General features: G+C 38.5%; 1 protein-coding gene across 12 annotated transcripts in view; it reads right to left on the bottom strand.

Annotated features, from left to right (window-relative positions):
* The window catches only part of DLG1 (discs large MAGUK scaffold protein 1), a 141,290-nt gene that overhangs the window by 79,136 nt on the left and 39,924 nt on the right, over positions 1–22,230 (bottom strand). For 9 of the 12 annotated variants that reach the window (XM_036388480.2, XM_054515888.1, XM_036388481.2 and 6 more), the window contains one exon: positions 11,035–11,199. In XM_036388480.2, the coding sequence (XP_036244373.1) occupies positions 11,035–11,199 (165 nt within the window). Of the gene's footprint in view, positions 1–11,034; positions 11,200–16,666; positions 17,092–22,230 lie in introns of those variants that run through there. The other 3 variants (XM_036388483.2, XM_054515889.1, XM_036388475.2) reach the window with 3 other exon arrangements.

The raw sequence follows: 22,230 nt of genomic DNA on the forward strand, positions 1-22,230 counted from the left end.
TTTTTTCCTGCAGGCTTCTATTACAAGCAGAAATAAGAAGTACATTAATTGAAATGTGTCATAGTGAGATCAATGCACCATTTACTTCTAGTCACTAGTACAGCTCAATAACACACCACATGCCAATATTCTGAGCACACCTTTCAGACAGCCTTCATTAATATTTATAAAATACAATGGCTTATCACTGTAAGTCATATGAAACTGGATCTGACTTGTGCAGTGTCCTTAAAGCTATGAGCATAAGATAGATAATGGAGGTTGAGAAATGCCTGAGTTACAGTAGATAGGACTTTTCAAATGGACAAGCTTCTCATAATGGGAATTTTTTCACAGGAAGACTGCAGCACTTCCTGAGCCCTGCCTTTTTCCAGACACAAAAAACATACCTAGCCTGAAAAATGCCATGAATTTATTACCAGAGAAATCGATTAATCCCTGGCTATCACTGAAGGTTTTTGGAACAAGGTACAAATGATATGCTAAGAGTACCAAGTCTTTTTTATAAAGAGTCAAGGTGAAAATATTTTCAATCTTTTTCTACACATGGCATTGAATGTCAACACTGCTATACAGTTAATTAGATAGCCTAGAGAACAAGAATTTGTCTAACATTCAAAAGAACTTCTTCAAGAATTCATTTTTCTCTCTGTTTGTCCCCATAGGCTCCAAACAAAGTCATATAGAAAAATATTGTGCAAAATTCTGGAAGAAAACACCACAATATATGGACAAGAAATGTACCAAGCAGCTTTTTTTTTTTACTCTTATATCAACCTGTCTGAAGATAAGAGATGTCTGCTGTGTTTTAAGGCAGTTTCTTTCAAGGCTGATTCCCACACAGCCAAAAATCCAATATGGCATCAATTACAAAGTGATTTTAGAAATCAGCACTTCAGGAAAGCATCACATGGAGAAAAAGCTTCCTGAAAGTGAAGCAATGATGATTTAATTTCAATTGAGAGAGAAATCCAGAAAAGTACTTAAGGAAGAGGTTATGCAATCCTGCTGGTGATGCAAGGCAGCAATCTGTGTCACCTACACTCCATATGGATGCAATGATATCGAGCAAGATCTGCTGACGCCTAAGCAGATACAGTTGCAGTTATTTGCAGAAGGAGCTGGTACTGCGGTGATGAGAAAAACTCTGATTTTTATGTGCTACAAAGCAACCTGAAGATAAAGGCAAAGCACAGCTCTGCAGATGGCACAAAACCAGGATAGCACAAAGGAGTCCAGATTAGACAAATGGTCATTTGTAGAGTTGAAAAAACAGTGGGAGGTTGTAAAAACAAGGGTTCATTCCAGTCTAAGAGCATTTCAACAGAGGGTCAAACCTACAAGTAGAAACTGGAAAAAGTTCTATTTGCACAGAAGAGGCAATATCCAGAGAAAGGAAAATCATCAACACAGATGTCACAGCTGGAATTGCATCTGTGAATGATTGCCTCCAGAGTCAAAAGGCAGAATAGGGAGGCTCATCTGGAAACTGCAGGAAGTCTTAAAACGACTTCCATCCTAAAGGACTTCCTAAAAGGATTTCCAAAAGAGCTTCCATCACCTCTTTTTCATATTCTGGATATTGAACTGATGGAACTAAAATTAAAAACAAAGCAGACAAAAACCACCACACTAAAACAAAACATAAAACACTATTTACTGTTAGGCAAGAATTGAGAATTTGCAGATTTGAAAAGGTTCCTGCCCCAAAACAAAACAGCACATAATTAAAGATTTCTACATCAGTACACATATCTCTACAGGTTAAGAAATTTACTGCAAAATTCGTCTGCATTTGTAGAGGCTGCAGAGTAACATTATTTGTGTTGTAACAAGATACAGTAATGACAGTGGTTACTAAATGTAAAAATCAACATCAAATACTTGGACTAGAATTCCTCTGACTTTATATCCAAGCAAATTGGTATCATCAGCTTTCTGAGACAAGTCAAAACATGACATAATGCTGTATTTTAATCTCTCAGAGAAAGGTTTCCTGGGCATAACTTTACAAGCAGAATGCATACCTAAAATTAAAAAGGCACAGCAACAAAAATTGTTTGTGAACAGAAAGACCAGTTATATCTCAATTACCCTTTCTAAACAAAAACCAACAGTCCCCCTGAAGCATTTGAAAAGTGTCTTATATTAGTTTTACAACCATTTGGTTAAACAGAGTATTGGCTAAAATAAGCACAGACCCTAAAGGAAAAAAAAACTGATTGTCTTAACAGAGAAAATTCAAGGATCACCTAAAACAATGGCAGGGACTTATTTTATTTTCAATATCAGTTAGGTTTTGACCAAAAACAGAGGCAAAGGAAATGTTCAGAACTTGGATATTCAAATATAAGGCTACGCAACTTAAGCTCTTCATGGGAACAAAAGGCATGGGAACAAAAGGCATGGGAACAAAAACAATACTGAAAATTTAGAAACAAACTCATGTTTCTTTCTTACAGTTTTCAGAATTCTAGATTTAACAAACTTTAACTGGCGTAAGTCTAAGTCTCATAAACAAGTATATGCAGCATCCTAAACCAAAGCCCAGGAGTTCAGGACACAAATACTGTGGAAGAAAAAAAATTGTTAACCCTTTCTGCTAAGAGATGCTATAAAGTCAATCTTAACTTTTAGTTCAGATAGGACTGAAGGATAGTTCTTGACCAAATGGCATTTACATAATCAATAAAAAGTACATATCTTACTGCTGCAACCAACTTCTAAGTAAACATCCCAGCACAATTATTCTATAATGAGCTATTTTAGTATAAATATTTAATATAAAAGATCATTACCTTATTACTCACAATACACCTCAGACAACCTACCAATCTGGGCAGATTAAACTGCCTGGTCTTCCGCACCCTGCTCATGAACCTCCTGCCCATCTTTTTGGCACGCCAGACTGACAAAAACATCTTGTGTTTAATGCAAGTCTCCTTAGGTTTGCTTCAGTCATCAAAATGAACCCAACTGCACCGAGAGCTCAGGGAAAATCTCGGGTGAAAACAGTGCAACCCCTTTCTAGGACGACTTGATGTTGATTACTGCATCGTAGGTTGTTCTAATGTTTGGATTAATCCACAGTCCATCTGTTACAGTTTTTCCTTCTTGTCTCTGTTGACAAGAATTTATTGAGCAGATCCTTACAGAGAACCAGGCAGATTTGGTCAACTGCTTCTTCCTATAAAACACAAACTGACACCTTTGCATGTATTTCCACATTCTTCAATTACAGGAGTTTAAAATCAGTAACCTATCAAGAACTTGGGTAATGCATTTTAATTAAAGACTGCCTAACAGCTCCTCTCAAGTGTGACCACCGAAGTATGATACTAGTCTAAAAATAAGTATGCCTGAGAGTATCTTCAATTTTTTCCTTATGATTCCCAGCATTCTATGTATGTTCCTAACACCAGAAGCACTGACTTTCTGCTGAAGATGGCAAAGCTTTACAAAGTTCTCAATTTAGAAAAAAGTAACAGATTGCAACCTTTTCACAATCATAACCCAACTTGCAAATTACATGTCAACTGATCTTTGATTTCTAAATAGAAACAGTATCTTCATCATGAGGTTAACCTCCCCTACCTGCTCAGACTGGAGCAGGACAAGAAAATCTACTGGGGCAAAGAGGCAGTTAAAATTACTTTGACTGCTGGCTAACCCTGAACCCACACAGTTCAAATCATAAAGACCATTAGCCTTCCTGAGAGCAGAAAAACTCTCCCAATTAACAGAGAAGGCTGGTTTAACAGCAGCTCCACATGCTCTAAAAGACTTCTGGGGAAGCACTTGAGAAAACAGAACAGATTGGAGAGAAGACACACCAGGAGATAAAAAGAAGGGGACCTATCAATATTATCAGCACAAAATTTGGGTTCACGTGGAAAGGAGATTTTTAGCACTGAAGCAAGGATGTGTAAATATGCACATTTATATAACAGCTATTTCCATACAGCTTAATGGGAAGGAGTCAAATAAAGGTGCTTGTTTGCAGTTGAAGAAACAAGCAATGTATGCTGTGATACCTTGGTTGGTATAGCTAGAAAACAAAAGACTACTAGCAGTTGAAAGATTATTTCAAAGTCAGAGGCTGACTGTAGATCACTGTGTTTACAGGCTATAAAACAACTATTACCTGCTAATCTATAGTTCTGAATATAAGTTTTAATTTCTAAAATGACCATTCCCTAGTCATGTTCATCATTTTAGAGACTCAGCATTACTGACTGTAGCTTCATTGGTATCTCCTGAGTCAACTCTTTACCAAATGGAGGGGTCAAACTAGTTCATTCTTCATTCCACAGCAGCTGCCCTCTATCTCTGACCATTCTTGTTGTTCTTCTTTGAGTATCTAAATTTGCCTTCTTAATCAAGATAATGAATGGTGGAGATTTCTGGAGTGATAAGATAATGCAGTTTTATTCCCATTTGCTTCACTGATTATTCCTTGTATTCCATTTGCCTTTTTGACTGTAAATTGAGTACTGAGATGATTATTCCATTAATCTGTTATAACCCTGAGCTCTTATTCCTCTTAGATGATGCAATGAGAGCACAGGTTCTTCCGAGATCCTTCTGGTAACCTCTATCCATGATTAGCGATCTTCCTCCTTACCCTTTACTTTCATTCTGTTGTTGCTTTGGTTTTGGTAGAGAATTTTTGTTTGCTTTGGTTTTTTTTAACAACTAAATCCCAAAATAATTTTTTTTTCTTATTTCATGACAGTTTAAGTTTCTCCATAATCTTTTTTTGAGTGCATCCATTGTGTACATCTAAGGAAACCTAGAAACCTACATCAACAAGATGATCTTTAAGCCCATGCTTTAAGGGATTTGTGCAGCAGAAATTGTCTTTGCAATGTATTCATTGCTTTCTCATCTCTCATTTCACCACATGCTCATTGATTCTGCTCTTCAGAACAGTTTCACCGTGTTTTGGCAGTACAGAAATGAGAGCAAGTTCCAATTTCCTCTCCCTCCTGGAAGCTATTTTAAGAACAAGTACCACCTTGCCACATCTCATTGCTGTGATACCACAGTCAGGGTAAGTGGGCTATTACACAGCACTGCAGCACTAAGAGATAAGCAGTTTCAAATCAGGGTTAATTTAAAACCATTAAGCTTAAATACCATTAGGTCCTGGAAATACTTTTCCAAAGATGACTAAACATGTGAAAAAAGCAGGCATACACCGAGTGGGCACAAGATATTTATTTCACAGACAGTGCATGCAGTCAGCAGAACTGCTGTGCTAGGATTACCAAGCCTGCCTCTGCAAAGGTTTGGGTAACACACTATTAGACACAATTTGCTGACACACTGTTAGACTTTTTTTTCAAACTATGTGCCCACTTCACAAAGCTCAGGATGTGGGGCACAAAACCACAAGCTGCTGCTTCTAAGCAAGAGGAGAGGAAGGCTGAAGGCCATACTTCTCAGCCTACAGGCACACAGCACTAGGTCAGATACCCAACTAACCTACTGCTCTCTCAGCAGTGAACTGTGAGGGTGTAGAGTGATCCCTGCTCAATACACCACCACAAGCTCCAACAGAGGTTCACAGAGCCAAAGGAGGTAAATTCTGTCTTACTGCTTTTATTCTAATAAAAGACTACTTGCACTCTAATGCAATCTGAGCCTGAATATTTCCTCCCAGATCTGACACTGCAAGGGGTAAGCAGAGATAAAGCACAGGGGCACTGGCACTGGGCACAGCTACTGCCTCAAGGGTATTCCCTGGGCAAAAAGATTCCTTTGATCAGAATTTGGGGGTAAAACTTTAATCTTTTATTCAATAGGGAACAGCATTTCACCTCAGTTTGAAGCATTTCATTGTTCAGAGACAGGAAAACAGTAACTCATTTGCATTTAATGTCATAATATTATGAAGTCATAGTTTTATTCACTGACATAAGTTTATGTAACCACAAAAGAGTCCTCCAAGTGCTTTAAATGGATAAACAACATTAATACACATGTTCCCTTTGGTAAAGGGAAGTGGGATTTTTACTGCATCACCTGAAGCACAAGTGCTGTAGCAGAATACAACAGCCCCAGCCAGAAGGACAGGTCTGTGCAGGAGGAGAACAGGCAGCCAGCAATGGGAATGCCAATCCCTGCACTGCCCTGTACAGGGATGACCATTCCTGGGAACATCTGAGGACAGGGAAGTGGCCAACTGTGCTGCATGAAATACAGACAAGAGTCTATGATTATGGAACTACAAATTAAAGAGTTCCCCCACTAACCCAAACCTACTTCTCACAATTCCTAGAGTGTTCTGCTACTTCACTGGGGGTTGCACAAAGCTGTTCTAGAGATACCAAATATTCAACCAGTAGAATGTCTTTAGCTCCTTACAGATGTTCGATTCAGCCAGTAATTAAAGTTTTCATGTATAGCATGAATAAGCAATTTTAGGCCCCTCACTAGACTAAAGCCAGTACAATGTTCCAACTAAAACACTTCTGTTCAGCTGTCCATATCTGTGACACATGAAAGGAAAAAAACAGGTGCAGGCATTTTCCCCATACCCTTGGAAGACTGGTGCTACAGCAAAAATCTCCAGAGACAGATCATTGAAAAAGATTTGATTAAAGGAACAAGAACAGCAGAAACTTTTCCCAGCCAGTAAGTCTAGCTTCCTGTTACCACATGCAGCCACATGAGAATATTATTTATAAGCTTATCAACTACTTTGAAAAGTTTTTAAGAACTTATGCAAATTGCAAATGGGAATTATGGATAAAATAGAAATGCACTGAATATTGCAATATTTAGAATTTGTTTCAGAGCAAGATAAAGATTTATCATGCTAGTCATGGTATTTTTTCCAGTACAAGATATATTTAAGAGCTTATAAATTATTACAGGTTTCCTTTAGAGCTTCTGCACTAACAGTGAAATATCAGCCCCAAATACCAACACACAAACATATTACAGAAGTATATGGAAGCCTCAGTCAGGTTCTACACTTAAATACTGAATTACCATACTACATCATATATATGAGATAAATAATCTGTAATGCCCAGGCTGCTCTAAATAAAGATTACTGGGGTTTTTTGTCTTATTGCACCATGATCCACTATTTTGTAGCCCTGTAAAGACCTGTTATTCAAAGCTTTTTTCCTTTATAGAAAACTTCAGCTTCCACTCCACAGCTTAAAGGCTTGCTTGGTCCCATACCCTCCCTGTGACAGCTCTCCCTGGACGGGAGCTGTTCAATAACGCCGTATTTTAACTGCAAACCGGTCCCTCCGAGGGCTGCGATCTCACCGCGCTGAATGAGGCTCCCGGCGCAGCAGAGCCGGGGCAGCAGCGCCACCTCGCGGCCGATCCGCAGAGCGCAGCGTCCGGAGCTCGGCGCCTCCCATGGGAACCCCACACTGAGCAATTCCTGGAGCCAGTGCCGGCCTACCTGAACAGATTCTTCAAAAACTTTGGGACAGAATATTGCTGAAGGATTTGAAGTTGGACCGTTTTCACTATTTCTTCTTGATTCTCTACCATTAAATACTTTTTTAAAAGCTTTTTTACAGCATTAGCGTTGCATTTCACACAGTACTAAAGAACAGAGGACACACAATCTCCGGGCCAAGTTCACTTCTTTGTCACTTGACACACAGGAAGTAAACATTTCTTCTTAAATGACAAAGCTCCTCTCTAACAAGACAAAACCTGTAAGCCTCACTTAACTTGAAATCAGTACAGCTAGTCTCTCTTATTTTATGCTTATTGCAAACATGCAATATTTTAATCCAGTCTGAATCTGAGGTAGCCCATTCCTCTGTCAAGAAGATAAATCACCTTCATTTACTGTAATACTTAATATTTGATAAATAGCAATCACATACTCATCCATCTAAAAATTTGGGATACACATTTGTATTTTTGGTCATTCAAAACTACTCTTTGAAATAGCATCGACCTGTTCAAGCAAGTCATAAAAGCTGTTTTAAGTCCTAGAGTATTTGAAAGCTTCTCTCAGGAACAAAATTCTGCTCTTCTTCTGTTCTTTTATATAATTGCTCCATACTGAAGAGACCTTGCTATAGCAGAAGGTATTCCTCAAAATCCAATTCTAGTGGCCTCTGCAGCATTGCTTATAAAGCAACAAAATAAATAAATCATAATCATAAAACCACTGATTTCTTCAAACTACTAACTCTGCATTTGAAATTTTAAGTGCATTTAACATTTATATTTAAAACAAAAAACAAACTCCTCTTATTATTTTATTCATGTCATAAACAAAGCATTCTCTATTATGTTTAGTTTCCTTAATCAATAAACTATTCAAGAAAGCTGATTGAGCCCTTGTATATCAGCCAAGACCTGGTCCTTGCACAGTGCACCAAGCCAACCTACCAAATAAATCACACAAAGCACTCTTAAATCAGAGCTGTTGTTGCTAAATTGATCTTCAGCACAAGCTGTGCTAAAACTATGAACACCTGGCAGATCATCAGACCAAAAGCAGAGCAGACCAGCTATGCTAATAATACAACAGCAACCTTGGGTTTTTTCTTCAGGAGAGAAGCAAGCCAGCAGTCAATTAGCATCAGAATTCAAAATTATACAAAATGCTGGTAAAACAACTGAACACCCACCCCATCAGTTTTCAGATGAACAAAGCTTTGAACAATTTCAATTTACCATACATTGCTTTGAAATTAACAGAGAGCAGTTACCTGAAAATAGTCATGTATATGCTAAAATGGTAATACAAACTGACTGGTAATACTTCCCTTATGAACATTCTTCCCTATGGAATGATAATTTCCCAGCATTTAGCAACGTGAGATACATAATGGTAATCCTCCTCAGAGACCTAAGACACAGAGTATTTTGAAAAGGCCTCACCCTATTTTGTAACTATACTTAACTCTGCCTAATTCTATTTCAAAAATAGTTTTCTTTCTTCCAGACAGTTTTAGAGCTCCCCTCTTTGCCTTTTTGATCCCCTTATGCTTTTTAAAAGGCAAGACTTACTGCTCTAGGAATTAGGAAAAGCTTGAATAAACAGAGTTGTCCTTAAGCCCCCAAAGAGGACTTTTATTTATTTCTAATGGTTGCACATAAAAGGTGTTCCATTGCTTTCTGAACATCAGTAAATTCAGGGAATTAGACACATGAAAGTGCGTTACTGTGTGTCTAACTCCATAAGCAAGAAAAATTTGAAGCTCTAGTCATTCCCAAAAATGAAAGCTTTGTCACATGAGTATTCTCAGAAGGCTCTTCAGAGGGCAATATAGCCCACTTCTAAAAGGTTATTCATTAGGCCTTCAAGAATTCAGCTTGCCTAACTGAAGACTATGGAAAAATACTGAGAGTTCATTATGGAGATACAAGTAAAGATCACTGGTTCAATACCATCATATACATTTTAAAACTTTTAGAAAAGCTGGAAAACAATTACTAAATGCTCTCACACACTACAGCTGCCTCTTCTACAGAATCCTTACAAGTCAATGACAAAGAGGTGATACATTCAACAAAATTTTTCTTCATAATTGAAAAAAATGGAAATATAACTAGGTTCAAAGCATTTTTTCTTGTCATAGAATGGTTTGGGTTGGAAGGAGCCCTAAAGATCATCTAGATCAAACTCCCTGCCACAGGCTCAAAGACCCTGCACTAGACCAGGCTGCTCAAAGCCCCATCCAACCTGGCCTTGAACACTTGCAGGGATGGGGCAGCCACCCCTTCTCTGGGCAGCCTGTGCCAGGGCCTCAGCACTCACAGGAAATGATTTCTTATAATACCTAATCTAAATCCACCCTCTTTCAGTTTGAAGCCATTCCCCCTCTTGTCCTACCACTACATGACCTTGGAAAAATTCCCTCTGCAGCTTTTTTGCAGCTGCTTTATGGGGTTCTAAGCTCTCCACTGAGCCTTCTGCTCTCCAGGATGAGCGGCCCCAACTCTCTCAGCCTGTCTTCACAAGAGAGTTGCTCCAGCATTCTGATCATCTTTGTGCCCTCCTCTGGGCCTGTTCCAACAGGTCCACGTCCTCCCTTTGTTAGGGACCCATCCCAGAGCTGGACGCAGCACTGCAGGTGGGGTCTCAGCAGAGCAGAGCAGAGGGGCAGAATCCCCTCTGTCCCTCCCTCCCCTGCTGCCCACTCAGCTTTGGATGCAGCCCAGAGCATGTTTGGCTTTCTAGGCTATGAGTGCACATTGTTGGGTCATGTCCAGCTTCTCATCCAGCAGCACCCCCAGGTTCTTCTCCCCAGGGCTGCTCTCAAGTAACAGCATTTGTTCTTTGCAGCTGCAAAGGACTGTACAGCACACAAACAATTCATGCTAGAAGTACCAAGCTGTAAACCTACCACAATGTAAGCCCATCTCATCACTCTAAAGCACAAACATTCCCCAGTATCAAATAATTTCTCTCCCTTTCCCTCAAAACCAGTCATGAAGACTCAGAGATGTTATAGAAAACAGCATTTAGTCTGACACACAAAAACACTGTGCTATTCAGAACATGATTGAGCTATGTCCGTGTACTAACACTGTACATAAACCTGCCTGTTAATACCCCCTCCCAAACCTCACACTCAGTTTGTTGTCTAAATCTTTAAATCTGTCTTCAAGTAACTGAAGCAATCTTGCAAATAATGGTGCTGCATGCTGAAAAACTCCAGAGACATATATGGCACTAGGCTTATGACATATTGCACATAGATCCTCAATAAATATTTACTAGAAACAAAGTCAGGATTGATCTACAGGTTTCTGACTGAAAATCCAAAATGAAACCAACAGCCCAAGCTTCAGTGCCCCTCAAAACTACATCCAAAATTTTAGTTACCTTTATTTGTTTTCTGGTCATTTTACTACCATGCACTTCTAGTTAGAATGTGTGGAACTAAAGCAATGCTTTAATGTATACTAAGCAAATTTCACAATTGAGCAGTTCCATAAGAAACAGAAAGAGGTGTTTTGCACACATTTTTTTGTCCCACAAAATTCAATTCTGGAGGAGCATTCCAAAACAGTTCACTATTTGAAAATGCCTACCTTTACTGGTGAAATATGAGAATGGGAAACAAATCCATGGACATTCTCAATCTGGGACAGATTCTTCTCTGATACATGAACCAGCTCTGGACCTGTCACCTCATTGGCAATGTGTGGAGAGCTGTGTTCCTGGGGGGGTGTGTCTTCATCCTGATAGCGGTATTTCTGAAAAAAAATTATAGGAAAAGATCAGCAGAACTCACCACAGAAATGAGAAAAGAATCCAGAAAACCTAAGTCAGACAGAAATAGTTGTTTTTCTGACCTTGCTAACTTCAAAGCAATAAAATCTATAAATAAAAATTTTAATTAGCATTTTTATTTTAAAACTGGTCCCATCCAAAAATGTTCCAGCCCTTTTAGTCCCACCTGGGATTACTATAAAGCTACCTAAACCCCAGCAGGGTTCACTGTGTCCATAAGAAACATCCCAACATTTTCTAAGCACATCCACTTTCACACATTACTATACTCCCAAGTACATAAATAGTTAATAATAGTTTATAGGGAAAGCATGTCATATTATTAAAGGTACAGAAAAACTTTCTAAACACATACTCATTTTAATGGAGTTTAAAAAAGTTATTCCTGTTATTGAAGCATATTTAAGATAGAAGCTATTTCCTTAGGGTCTCTTTTAAACAAAATTCCAAGATCTACATACTACAGCCAAAGTCAAAATAGACATTTTCCTGGTAATTCTTTTATGTATCATAACCCAGTAGATAACTGCATGTAACCCATTTCTCTGTAAGCACAGGAACACTACAGCAAGGCAGTATCTGACAAACAGTGCATAACTTCTAACCCCCTCAAGAGTTACATGCAATTTCTATTTCAGGTTACCACAAAGATCCATTCCCTCCATCAGAAACACCTACAACATTACAAAGTTAAGATATACAGGATAAACTACAAAGAAACTGCTTGAAATGATCTATCAGTTATCAGCTCCTTAACACACCCTTAAGCCAACTGTAAAGTAGAAGCAATTCAAGTGTATTTTCTCTAAAAATACTAATTAGCAGAGAAGCACAAGACCCACTTCTTCCATAAGAAATAACTCCGAAGAAGAAAGCAAGAGCATTACAACTTCTGTTACCACAAGAACCCAACTCCAAAAACTTTCAGACCTTCTCCTCAGTTGGATCTACCAAAGGAGAGATGGTGAAGTCTGACAGTTGAGAAAAATTGCATTGGTTACTCAAAAAGCCCTAATTTTTCAAAATTTAACCAGAGAGGATGTGTGAGATTATTAACTTAATAGCTCACTACTACTGGAAGATAAAAGTTCTTTTTCTTTCCTTTCCCTGCAGCAGTGAGATGCTGGATTGCTCAGCCCCAGACTGCTGCCATTCATCATTTTTCTGAGATTGACTTGTTTTTCACTTATCAAAATAAAACCCTGAAAGGAGTTGACATTAGCTCTCTACAGCAGCCATATTAAACACTGGAAACAGGGAAGAATTATAATTTAAACAAAGTGTTGGCCAAAAATACAAGGGTACGTTACCAGAGTATAAATTAGACCACACTGGCAATTAGAGAAAATAAACATTAGCGCTCCAAGAAGCAGAGAAAATGTCTTGAAGCATCACAGAATGTAGGACTTCAGTGAGCTTAAAGCAGCCTGCTCCACTAATGAAGGCTGTACTTGGCTGTACTTGTGATCCAAAATATGCCTAGCAGACCTTGAGCTTTGATTTAAAAACATTTAACACATACTTCTGACAGAGACACTGCCCCAGAGGATTCTGTTGCGTAATACAGGTGTGTCAAAATTAATTTAAAACATTTCTTTTCTGATGCAACATAGTTAACAGGATATTTTCAGGCTAAATTATACCCTCAACAAGTTTTGAAATGTCACCAAACTCTATGTTCACTGGTGTAAACTACTGAAAAATCCATTTACTTTAATAAATCAGTGCTAGTTTTCATGAGATGAAACTCAGAAATGAACCCAATTCACCACAGTGAAATAATTTTTCAGGCCCACAACATCCTTGCTTCAACTCTCAGGCCTAGTAAAGTTGGACAAAAAATAAGTAGAAACAAAGTATCTGAAACAATATGCAGGAAAAACAAGGATTTTCTGTCCATTTTATAGTGCCATTTATCAAAACAGAGAACACCTGTTCATAGGAAAAGCACAGAAAAGTTTTAGGAAACCCATTCTAAGAGATTCACTTGAGTCTTCCTAGTCTCTTCTCTATATTTTTAAAAGAAAATATTTCAAACTCCCTTCCTTCTCCAGACTTTAGTCCTCCCCACCCACCAGCCATACAAGTCCCAAGTCACTGCTCACTTCCAACAACAATGCAACAAATCCCAGGAAAGCACAGTCTGACTTACAGTCTGTCCCTGGGGAAAGTTTTCATTTTCACTGTACAGGTCCAACCATGGTTACAAAGAGGTTAAGAATAGAAGAAGACTGGAATAAGTAAATCTAACAATTTGAATTTGATAAATATGCAGAAGCTCACAGGGCCAGACCCTTTCTGAGGCAGTATGAATAGGCAGCATGATGAAACCAAGTAGTTTTAGATCATTTGCACACAATTCCCCTAGTTTAAATACTTGGTTTTTTTAATCATTTCTCCATTGTACCAGTTAAACTAAATCTGAAAGGACCCTTCCAAGGATCATTCAGCAACTGAAGTTACTGTGAAGCACCGTTTGACATGAAACACTCCCACTCCTGCAAAAAATGACCTGGATGCAATGTCAAAAACAAACAGGTAGAGAGGACTGAATAGCTACAGCTCTCACATCTCCCCAGCTTCCACAACTCTTGTCACCATTCAGCAGAAAATAACTTCCAACAACTCTAATAACAAAAGCAACAATAGAGAAAATTTTACATACCTTGCTAAACAAAATTAATCAAAAATTAATAATATATTAAAGATGCTAATGCATGTTGTAGAAGTCTTTCCTGTAGTCTAGTGCTAAACTAGAGACTAGTGCTTAGAAAAATAGTAGTGCCTTCCACCCAAAGGAAAAAAAGGAAACAAAACTAAAGGCATGCTCCACTATTGCAGAACTGAAGCCAACTTGAAAACTTCTTATTTGTAAAAAAAAAAAAAAGAAGACTATGAAAGCCAAATAAAATATCTTTGCAGGTAAACAGCAATTCAGACTGGTAAGTTAAAAGGCTGTGAAAAACAAAGGAAACTTAATATAAGAAAAATTTTAGTGTTCCTGTCTTTTTAGAACTTCTTCACTGATCATGGAATAGGACATTCAGTATTATTTTCCACTTAGGCATCAACAAATGATAAACTGAATGATCTGCAATATTGGAAGAAGGTGTTTGATCTTTGGGTTTGCTTTTTCAAACATAAGTTCAGTATTTGGAGTAACTAACTGCTTCATTCTCAAACAAAAGCACTAAGTTTCTCTAGTAACTAGAGCTATGACAAAGACATAAGGCATTTCACCCTTCTTGAATAGTGTCAGTTTGACATTGTATCTTGAATATAAGTGCTCATAACATGGTTATTTAGGTCACAGTGTTCCATCATATGTCAAAATGCACAGCTACTGTTAAACTTATTTATGTAATGCTTCATGTCATGGACATCCAGAAACAATAAAACAGTTGAAGATTAGTATATACATTTACCAAAACTCTGAAATATTTGTAATAAAGTTCACCTATTCCAGAAGGCTGAGGAAAAGAGAATAAAGAAGGAACCCTCAGATTGTGAATGTTCTTTTCATGTGGCCAAAAGGGAAAATTGAAAACACTATTTTGTGTGATTACTTGTGTGAGATTGCTACATTACGTGAAGGACTGGTACAGGTACCCTGCATTACTATTTCACATTGAATACTAAGTAAATATTTAGATGACAAAGGCTGTATCTTCTCAGAGGACAAGAACATTTTATCTTTAGTACTATCCAGCCCTACAACTTTTATTCAAAACTTGCCAAGTGCCTGGTGCAGTATCTCCCTGTCCCTGTTCAAACAGAAACCCTTCGTTCTCTGGGATGCGGGCAGTGCAGAGGAACGATGGAGGCAGCACGCAGGGAGCGCGGGCACGCACCGGGGATGGGCAGCGAGCCGTGTTTATCCGCAGGTGCCTCGGCCTGGGCACCAACAGCCCAGGGCACTCCAAGAGGCCCCTGGGGAGCGCTCCCCGCTCGGGAGGCCGCGGCCGCCCTGCCCTGCCCTTGCCCCTGCCCTGCCCCGGGCCCGCGGCCGGCGCGCAGCCCAAGGACGCCGTGAAGGCGAACACGGCGCCTGCAGCGCCCCCCGGCGGCCGCCCCCGCCCGGGCAGGGGGGGCGCGCAAGGCGGGGACGGGGGGGCGCCGCCATCGCTCGGCCCCGCCGCTCCATGCCCCAAGTGCTGCCTGCGTGCTCGCTGGATATTTTTAGTTTGCTCTTAAAGTGAACAGCATCCCTGCTCTGCAGCTCAACGGGCAAAATCCAGCCCCGGAGGATTTTCATCCCACGGCTTTCTTCCTAAGTTCACTGTTTAAACATGAGCATATTGTAGAAATAAGGAGTGTGCAGTTCCACAAAAAGAAAAGAAATCTTAGTGTTATATGAAGTAGTTTCCAAATGGCAGCAATAAATAGGTACATATTTCCAACTGAAAAATGCTTGGGACACAGGAAGAAAAAGCAAACTCACAACAAGGCAAAGTCTCCTTCCTGGAAACAAAGCATTCAACTTGAAGTTCTCTAATATTTATACTATCAAAAGAGCCATAAAAATTAAATTCCTCCCTCCTGACATTTATTCAGCATCGAGATTTTGTGATACGTATATGTATATATACATGTGAATATAAATGCATCACACATGCATATATGTGAGTATATATGTACACACACAACTGATCCCACTTCATAAAATAAAATCTAGTTGAAATATTCTTTGTTAAAAATAACAAATATGACTTGGAAACCCTGAATATACAAATAAAGTTTTAGAGACAAAGATTTCCTAATTTCTACCTCAAAAGTAACTTCATACATGTATCCCTTTAATTTTCAAGTGGCTTTCCAGTACTTAACAGTCTCCTCATATCCTTGACATTGCGTGTTAATTTTACTGAAAAGAAATTTTTAAAAAAGATTTTTGACACAACACTGAATATAAGCTGTTTACCATTCTGGTGATTACCAAATTATGTATGTTTTATTCTCCTGAAACCTAAACAGTTGATGTCGTCCTAAAATGACTAAATGCCCGAGGGCACTGTTAAACCCAAACCTGCCACTAACAATTGCTTCCATCAAAATGATGTCAGGAGGCATTTCCAGCCCTGTATCTCAGTGCAAGTCTCTTGTGTATTTAATTCTCTACAGCTGAAGAAAATGAAAGCCAAGTGCAATAAACTGATTACATGATGATTAATGCTGATTAATGAAGAATGACGACATTTTACATGCGGCATTCAGTAAATTCAAAATGTTGTTCAAAGGGATCTTTAAACAGTAGGCATGATAATTCATTACTTATGTCTCCATCACTAAGAGCTCGGATAATTGAGTAAGGCATGGAACAAAACACACACTTATTTAACCAGAAATTTAAGGTACAGTTACATTAGACACAAAGGCAATCATTCATTAAATGCAGCTTACATTTCCAGGAAAGTCCTTTTATAGACCCACCTTACATCCAAACATTAAAGATATTGTGTTGTTGGTACACGCTACTTTACAGTGGCATAGCATCGGAGAAAAACAATCCAAGTTTTTTATGCTAGGAGACATTTTTTCAGACCCTGTGCACTTCAATCGATCCGTGACTGAGATTCCAGAAAAATGCCTCTGTAAGCGCTGCTTGCTGCCTGTCTTTGACATTTAATCTAGGTCCATAGTGTTCAAAAATAAGCCTTTATATAAATAGGTTGAATCCTTCAGGAAAAATGTTGCTTCACGTTAGAAACCAGACCTTATAAAAAAAGCAAAGCAAAAATCCCGTGTCCATTTTTAAAATTTTTGAGTCAGCTTTAAATTTAATTACGTTAGCGCCAGCTTGAAGCGACAACTGTCTCCCGGCCCAAAGTAACACTCAGATGCTCTCAGCCAGAAGCCCGGGTTCGATCCAAGGCAGCTCCACCTGCTGCAGTGCAAGGATTGCTATCTCCTCCATGAAAACAGAGCAACTCCAGCAGAGCCCCTGCTCGCTGTGCGCTGCTTGCTTAGGGGAGGGGCGAGATGGTGCAGCAAGGGACTCGTTACACGGCCCGATGGAGAGAAAGCCAATGCTTCCTGCAAGGTGCTTTCGCACTGCACCAATGAGCATGTGAAAGCCCATTTTGAAATCAGCTGGGTGCAATTATAAAACCAGGGACGTTGTAAGATTAACAGCAGGGAATTTGCTGATCTGCAATTTACACTAGCTTTTTCAAGGAAGTGTCAGCAGACCACAAAATGAATGGCTCTGGGATATTTAATCCTCATTTTCAAACATTAAAAATTCAAGGTTATTTGACACATCAAACAAATGGTCTTTAACCTGCTGAGTAAAATTCCTAATGGTCTACCAAATGTTATAAAGAAACAGTACAGAAATACATGAACACTCTCCAACTTCAACACAATAAAATCAGAAACTGCTATTTTTACCCATTAGCATTGTGAAATCACAAACAATCTGGACTATGCATCCACTTGATTATGAAGAACCCTTGGTAAAGCATTTCAAACAACTGTACATGGGAACACTTAAAAGAGTTCAAGTAAAAAGCTTTTTCCTTAGAACTGAGGTAAATACAGTCATAGTCTCCTTAGAGAGAGAACAACTCCTAAGAACAACAAAAAGAATTTGTTGTTCTTTGTTGTGTGCTAACAAATTTAAGATGCAAAAATTTTTAATGGGTTGTTTGGGGCTTGTTTTTTAATCAAGCCCTATAAGATTCAAACTTTATTTCCCTTTTTACACGTCCAGGGGTCTCTGCAAGATGTCAATCTATTCATGTATTTTTAATAAACTGCATTACAGAAATTGATCCAAAACATGCCCTCTGCAATTATGCTGCTCTTGTAGCATAAGCTAACATGCCTTTGCAAAAAACTTCAATAAAATAACAATAGCCATCATTTCTATTTTATATTGCATTAAGCAGTATTGTAAAGAACTCTCTTTAGGACATAACTGTTCACTTAAGTTTTCACCTGTAGCAGCCTTTTGTCATCTCCCTTTTACTTCCTTTGGTTTACCTGATAAGCACCCCTGAGGTAGCAAGTTTAGTGTAGTGTAAAACTGCATCCACACTTCCAGCTCACAAACTAGTAACTTCATGAATTATACTGAGACAGTGTTCTTTATATAAATGTGCAGATTGACGAAACCAAAACTAAGGCAAGATGTCTGGAGAAAAAATGTGTAACTCAGCCCACAGTAAACCTCAAAATAAACTTCATTTGCATGAGGACCTCGTTGTTGGTAGACTCTCCAAGGATTACCAATGACAGTATTTCCACATTAATAAGCATAGTTTTCTTCTTGTGTGCTGTGACCTAAAATTTTTCACCACAAAGCCTTAGACATGATTTCCCACTGCAGATCATCTTCTGCATGTGAGTGCAGCAATATGGGCAGGACCAAAGGAAAAAAATCCAACCCTGAACTTAAGTGTCACAAAAAAAAGAAACAAAGAGTGTAAAGAAACCAGAAATAGACTATTCTAACAAAGGAGGTACAAGTTAGATTATGTTTTTGTTGCAAGAATATCCAAAGGTAGCCCTACATAGAAAGGCTGACAGAGGAACCTAAAACCCCTTTATGTCCCTTCTGCTGGCTGGGGGTCCCAGTAAATGGACTCCTGACTGAACAAACAGGGCAGAGCACAACTGAGCTCATACTCAAACACCACACGTGGAACACTTGCAAGGGGAAGGAACTCAGGCACAGAGTGCTGTCTCCTGCCAAACACAACAATGTTCCTATCCCACAAAACAACCTTTTCCATGCACTTTGGAACAACAATCCATCTTACTTCCATACCTCTAATCACATTGTAATAACATAATTTCTCACTGAAATAACACACAGCCAAATGCATGGCAATTTCATGACAACAAATAAAGTCAAAGAGCCAAAAGCAGTTCTTGAATGTTGCAGAAATAGCTTTTTGTGATGCAGAAAATATAAGCTCTAATGTGCCGTGGGCATAGAAGAATCAATAAGAGAAGATACAAGCTACACATCCACAAAGGATTCCATCAGTAAGATACAATAAGGAAGAGAAAGCTTAAGTAACTTCAGGCAATTACATCTACATTGTTGATGAAGACCAAATAAAACATCTGAATCTTTCAGCCATATATTTGCAGCTGTAGATAAATAAATTGGTTACACTAGAAAATCATTTTGGCCTTCATACAAAGATGAAATTTTTACACATTTGCCTGCCCACAAGCTTAAAAATACAATGTTTAAACTTATAAAATTAAAATATATTCTCACATATTTTGCTGACTAAATCCTGAGATTTAACTGTAATGGTTTCACTTGTTCAAAACAATTATTTGTGCCCAAAAGCTTTAAAAAAAGTTGTTAGCATAAATCTTTCTGAAATATGAACATACAGTATGTTCTCATATGGAGAAACATATGAAACAGAAGATTTCCAAGTCTACTTTTGAGCTCTACAGAAACATATCCACACTTAATTATTGCTCTGACTCAAATGGAAGGTTGAATTAACATTTCAAAACACAAAAAATAATGTATTAACACAATGACTAAGCCATTAATTAGAAGAATATGGCCTTAACTACCTATCACTTCTCATTGCCAATTCATTAGTCTGTATTTTGTATTATCACATAAAAGCTCCTACAGTCAGAGTTCACCATTTCCATGTTTCCTCAAAAGTGTTCTGAGTGAAAATAACTGGTTTCATCCTTACAAAAACACTACCTAAAATGAATTTTCTTTATTTCAGGCTTTGTTTGAATGTTTACTTGACAATAACCTATCTTTATGTATGGCTCCCACATGCATAATAAAAATACCCACATCATTATGATCTTCATTATGATCTTCAATTAGTGAGCAAGACTAATTTTGTTGTCTTAATATAAGAAAGCTCCCTGAGCGCTAAGAATATTGGATAGAGAGAAACAAGAGCTATATAGCATCAAAAAACCACACTATGAGACTTTCATAGAGACTTAATGCTTCAGTTCAGCACTTGCCAACTATTCTTGAGGGAACACAAGTAGCACCAATTTCATTGATCCATGTGTTCCACCTGTATCCAACACAGGTTAGGAAACAGCAATCTCATAAGCAACAAGGCCAGGAGCTTTCAATGAAATGAGTAGTGAAGGTCTAACTTGACAAATGTACCCAACTGTTCAGACTGCCAAACCAAAGGGGAAAAGGCTTCATAAGTCTTCAGACAGAGCATGTCCTCAAATACCACTGCAGGCACCTGTCAGGCTGCTGGGACTCAAGCTTAGGTGCCCTTCCCCAGAAGCCTGAGCTGGTACACTTCTGGGTTATGTAATACAAACCAATTGTTTTTAAAATCCACTTCTTATCATTAGAATTACTTAAATCTAAGAAACTTATTTTATCCTGTTTTCTGCATAATAGTAGTCTGTAAGGTCTTCAAAGGGTACACAGAATTCCAAAATGATAAAGAGCTCTGCAGAACAGCTTGGATGCTGGTTTAAGATTACCCCATACTAGCACAGAGCTCTAATGTAATGCCTGTACTTATTTCTTACTCAAGGAATAGTAATTTTATAAGCAATTTCTATAAGGCAAATGAAATTTGAGCACTAGTTTGAGAACAACTGATGTCTGGTGCAAAATGCATCCATCAGCACCGAGGAAGCTCTTTGGCTCTGCAGTTCTTGCTCCCTTGAAGTATCAGATGACCATCCAAGCCATTTTTCACAGTAGCCAAAAAATGTACTGCTTGTTCCTGCATGCTCCTGACCTGCCAAAAAATCATTTGCACCATTCTTTCAGGCAAAGGGGTTTATAAACTCAAAACACTGTGAGCTGAAATTCTCCATCTAAAGGGCATCTTTAACAGGTCTCCATCATTTAGAAACATGTTTTTGTCAGCTTAGCAGGTTTTAAACCAGCAGGGGTTAAACCAGCAGCCACTACTGCACATCCAGTTCAGAATGCTGATGTGTATATGTTCTTTTCAAGCTTAACACTCATATAAAAATTTGCAGAATACACCTGTCTGTGTATTAAGTTTCCAAAACCTTGAAGAATACCACAGCCTTATTAACTTCAGAAGGAATGTGAAATGTTACTTTGGAAAGAGGAAGCTGAATAATAGTTGCCTTTTTTGTTTTTAAACTTGCCCTGCAATGGCATTTAAGCCCAGAATAGGTCCTATGAATAGAAACTTTTCAGTGGGTGTTTGTGATTCTTCTCCCAGTTTATTCCAAGTCTTAAATTGTTACATATAAGACAGATCTGGGACATCACTCCAATGAGGTCCTTCAAAGGCTTGATAAGCCAAGCCAAAAAAGAGACAAGACTGTCTCCCTTCCCAGCTGAGTGACCATCACTATGGGCATTTGTATAAGCTTGCTTTAGGAGTTTTCAGTCCAAAACAGAGGAGGAAAAGATAATGCCATACTGGAGATAGAACCAAGAGGTGTCTGCATTATCATGTCCTCTACATGCAAAAATAATCAGACTTCAAAATATGTGGTGACAGACTGAGGAGTGTTCAGAAGCAAAACTTCATGAAAAACAGACTTTCCTGACAATTACCACTGAATAAAGGTCCTACATATTCCAAGTGTGATTTCAAAGATATTTAGTCATATCATTCATCTGTCAGTTCCTGCCTCTTAGTAATTCTATCATTACAGTTTAACTTCAGCCAAACTGACTGGAGGAATAGAGGTCTCTGAGGATATCAATCATGTGCAAGTTTCTCAGAAGTAGGTTGCAAGCATAGAATAAACACCAAGAAATCCCCACCACAGGAACAGGAAACAAGTGAGAGGGTAAGGCTACCTAAGCAAGAACAAGCAGAACGTATATAATGAGAAAAAGAAAGGATTAAGAATATCAAAGGGGAGAAAGTCTAGCAAAATGCTATATGTTTCTATTAAAACAGCATACCTTGACAGAAAGTTACAGGTAGTCCTGTTTTCTAAGGCAGGCATGAAGCCATTGCATGTTTTGGAATTAAAAATGCCCTGAGTGAAACATCTTCCTTTTCTTCTGATGTTTTCAAAGT

This window comes from Molothrus ater, chromosome 10 (genome assembly GCF_012460135.2).
Source record: "Molothrus ater isolate BHLD 08-10-18 breed brown headed cowbird chromosome 10, BPBGC_Mater_1.1, whole genome shotgun sequence".
Classification (NCBI taxonomy): domain Eukaryota; kingdom Metazoa; phylum Chordata; class Aves; order Passeriformes; family Icteridae; genus Molothrus; species Molothrus ater.